A 3,509-nucleotide genomic window follows, 5' to 3' on the forward strand; every position below is an offset into this window, starting at 1 on the left:
CAGACGTGAAACACGCACATGACTGATCATGACTATTCCTGCATGTTTATTACATGGATACAGGAAGTAGAGACACCGCTCCTGTCAGATAACTGCTAATTGAACTGACAAAAAATTAGCGCTCTCACAGACCTAAGTCACCACGGGAACCGCAGGAAAAGTCCCTCTCCTCCCACCCCACTCCAAAATCCTCAATGGCCAGGCGTGGAAGAGGTGGAAATGATTCAGGGAGTGATGGGAGAAAGGAGTAGAGCAGGGGACCGCAGAGGGAGGCAGAGGCACAGTTGTGCTGGGCCTTGGTGGAGGACATAGGCTTGCAAAGGTCAAGTTACCAGAAATTCGAAGAGGCTTCCCTATGACAATAGTGCTGTGACGGACCCCCCCAACATGCTTTATGAAATGGACATATGGACATGAATATACGTAACTCAAAGGGTGTGTCTAGACTACAGAGTTTTGTCGACAAAACGATACCTGCGTCTACACTACCGCTGAGTTCTGTCGACATAACGTCAACAGAACTCAGCAGTTTTGTCGACGCTGGTAAACCTCATTTTACGAGGCATAACACCTTTTCTCGACAGAGTTCTGTTGACAGAAGGTGTCATTGCATGTAGGATTGTGTCTAGACTACAGGGTTTTGTCGACAAAGCAAGCTGCTTTGTCGACAGAACTGAATGTGTCTAGACGCTCTTTGTCGACAGAAGTTTTGTCGACAGATAATATCGACAAAACTTCTGTCGACAAAAGCCTGTAGTCTAGACGTACCCAAAGGTGCTTTGAGCGCATTATTTTGTGTCACCCATCAATCCTTATGTCAGTCTTCTTGTTCTCTTTATCTTACTCTGTTGTGTGTATCACTGGGGTGTGTGAAATTAGACCTATGGCGCAGGGACTATTAGCCAAGAGATTTTGCATCTTTTGGTTTGGAACCTACTTTGCTCGGCCTGTTCTCACTTATTGCCGCTTCAAACCTACTGCTTGTACCTAATAAAATCACTTTTACTTTCTATCGACCCCAGTGTAAACAATGGTTCCGGGGGGGGGGGGGGGGGGGGGAACCAGTGTGCATATCCCCCCTTTTATTGCTTAAGGGGCCTCACCTATTTCTTTTGGGTCTGATCCCATGTGGGGAGTGCTCGCTCAGGAGGCTGGGCCCCAAACAGCGCTCTCCTTGGACCTGAAGAGGTTCAGTGTCTGTGCTGCTTCTCGGTGGGGGCAGGGACCTCGGTTCGGGGCCTTGTCTGGGGGACACCAGGGAGCTGGCCCAGCAGGTGAGGAGCCCCAGAGAGCAGGAAGGCGAGTGGCAGGGGCCGTGTCCGAACCCCAGGAGGCCTCCCCCAAGGGGTCATCTGGGACCGCCCCCATCACAGGTGCACAGACTGATTCCTGCAGTCTGTCGCACTCACACAGTGCGTTACGTCCCGGAAAGCCCTGAATAGCTCTGGAACAGAGCCCAGCCCTTCCTCACCCACCAGAGCCGCACAGGGCCGGGTCTGCCAGCCAGGTCGCCAAGAGAAAACCTTAGGTCCCTTTCTGAGTTAACAGACGTAGCAGCCTGTCCTGGATCTGTCTGGTCCTCACCCCGTAGATGACAGGGTTCAGCGTGGGGGGCACCAGGAGATACACGCTGCCAAGGAGAATGTGGAAACGCAAGGGCACATTGTGGCCAAAGCGGTGCGTGAGGAAGGAGAAGAGATACGGGATGTAGAAGGCTAAGATGGCACCCAGGTGGGAGCCGCAGGTCCCGAAAGTCTTGAGCCGGGCGTCCTTGGTGGGGAGGCTGAAGACGGCCCTGAGGATCTGAGTGTAGGACATGGTGATAAAAAACACATCCACTCCAGTGACTAAGAACACCACAGAGAGCCCATAGTAACTACTGAGGCGAGTGTCGGCACAGGCCAGCTTCACCACGGCGATGTGCTCGCAGTGCGTGTGAGAGATGATGTTGGTTCGGCAATAGGGCCACCGTCGTGCCAGGAAGGGAGTGGGCAAAGCGAGCACGCCACTGCGCAGCACCACGGCCAGGCCGATCTTGGCCACCACAGGGTCTGTCAGGATGGTGGAATGTCGCAGGGGATAGCAGATGGCCACGTAGCGATCCAACGCCATGGCCGTGAAGATCCCGGACTCTATTGCTATGAAGCAGTGAATGAAGAACATCTGGGTGAGGCAGGCGCTGAAATCGATCTCCCTGGAATTGAACCAGAAGATGCTCAGCGTTTTAGGCAGGATGGACGTAGACAGGACCAGGTCGGTGGTGGCCAGCATGCAGAGGAAATAGTACATGGGCTCATGGAGGCTCGGCTCCTTCTTCACAATGAACAGGATGGTGAAGTTCCCCAAGAGGGCTATGACGTACATGGTGCAGAAGGGGATGGAGATCCAGACATGGGCCTCCTCCAGGCCGGGAATGCCAAGCAGGATGAAGGAGGAGGGGTTGGTGAAGTCGCTGGTGTTGGAATCTGACATGGAGTCGGGAAGAATGCGTCCAGCTCTGAGGCAGAACAATGTCTCCTGCACATACCTCACATTCCCCTGACTTCCTTTATATGCTCAGGCTCTAGGGTGATGGTCGCAACACAACTGCCTGGATGGAGAGACTGTGTTAGTATGTGTAAGACATGACACTACAAGCACTACTGGAGTCTGGTCTGGACTGGCCTTCACACACTGAAAAAAATAACATTTTCATTATTCAGATAAATGAAGCTCGTCTTACTTCTATATCAAGCCATGGTACCTGCTTCTATATCAAGCAGAGCAGAACTCAGCCGAGCCCCACGGTGCAAGGCAACAGCGCCCCCCAGAGTTGACTCGTAACGTTATAGCGTTAGAGTCACAGACACTGGGCTACTGTATATATGATGAGCAGAAATCAGGCGTGAATACTGGTGAGCTATCACCCTTCCTTAATGTAATGACACCCAAACTCGAGGGTCTATACTGTAGGGATTTCCCTAGTCACCCATTTGCTCAATATCTCAGAGTAGAGAAAACAAAACTTTGCCAAACCATGAAACATCCCACCTGGACGAAAGACCTGCATGCCTTTTATAGCAGCTGCATGGAAACACCTCCTGCAGTGGCAAAAACTAAATGAATGAATAAATAAATAAATCATTGCGGAGCTTGAGTCGAAAGAGATTATTTCGTCTTCTAGTGCTGCCTACACAGCACTTATTTCGAAATAGAGCACCCTTCTCCCAACTTCCCTTACTGAACAACCAGCAAGGCTTGCAGAAGTTGGAGGAAGAATCCCGTTATTTTGAATTTATTTGGAAGTAATGGGCTTGCTGTGTAGACGTGCACTGGATTATTACCGAAGAAGTGACGGTTTTCTGAAATAATGCTGCTGCGAAGACGTTGCCACAGCTAGAAAGGGGGTTTCTGACTGAACTGCTAAGAACATAAGAACATAAGAACGGCCGTACTGGGTCAGACCAAAGGTCCTTCTAGCCCATTACCGACAGTGGCCAGCACCAGATGAATTACATTGCAACTGACAG

The 3,509-nt window shown here is 51.1% G+C and overlaps 1 protein-coding gene across 1 annotated transcript; it reads right to left on the reverse strand.

Moving 5' to 3' along the window:
- Nucleotides 1–1,524: 1,524 nt before the first annotated feature.
- LOC142827394 (olfactory receptor 52E8-like) lies at nucleotides 1,525–2,574 on the reverse strand. Its single transcript, XM_075922804.1, has one exon. It carries the CDS (start codon nucleotides 2,470–2,472, stop codon nucleotides 1,525–1,527), a length of 948 nt encoding a protein of 315 aa, XP_075778919.1. The 5' UTR covers nucleotides 2,473–2,574.
- Between the last annotated feature and the right edge of the window lie 935 nt (nucleotides 2,575–3,509).

This window comes from Pelodiscus sinensis, chromosome 1 (genome assembly GCF_049634645.1).
Source record: "Pelodiscus sinensis isolate JC-2024 chromosome 1, ASM4963464v1, whole genome shotgun sequence".
Classification (NCBI taxonomy): Eukaryota; Metazoa; Chordata; order Testudines; family Trionychidae; genus Pelodiscus; species Pelodiscus sinensis.

Coding starts and splice junctions, on each gene's coding strand:
- LOC142827394 (XM_075922804.1), bottom strand. CDS start 2,472: ATGTCAGATTCCAACACCAGCGACTTCACCAACCCCTCCTCCTTCATC.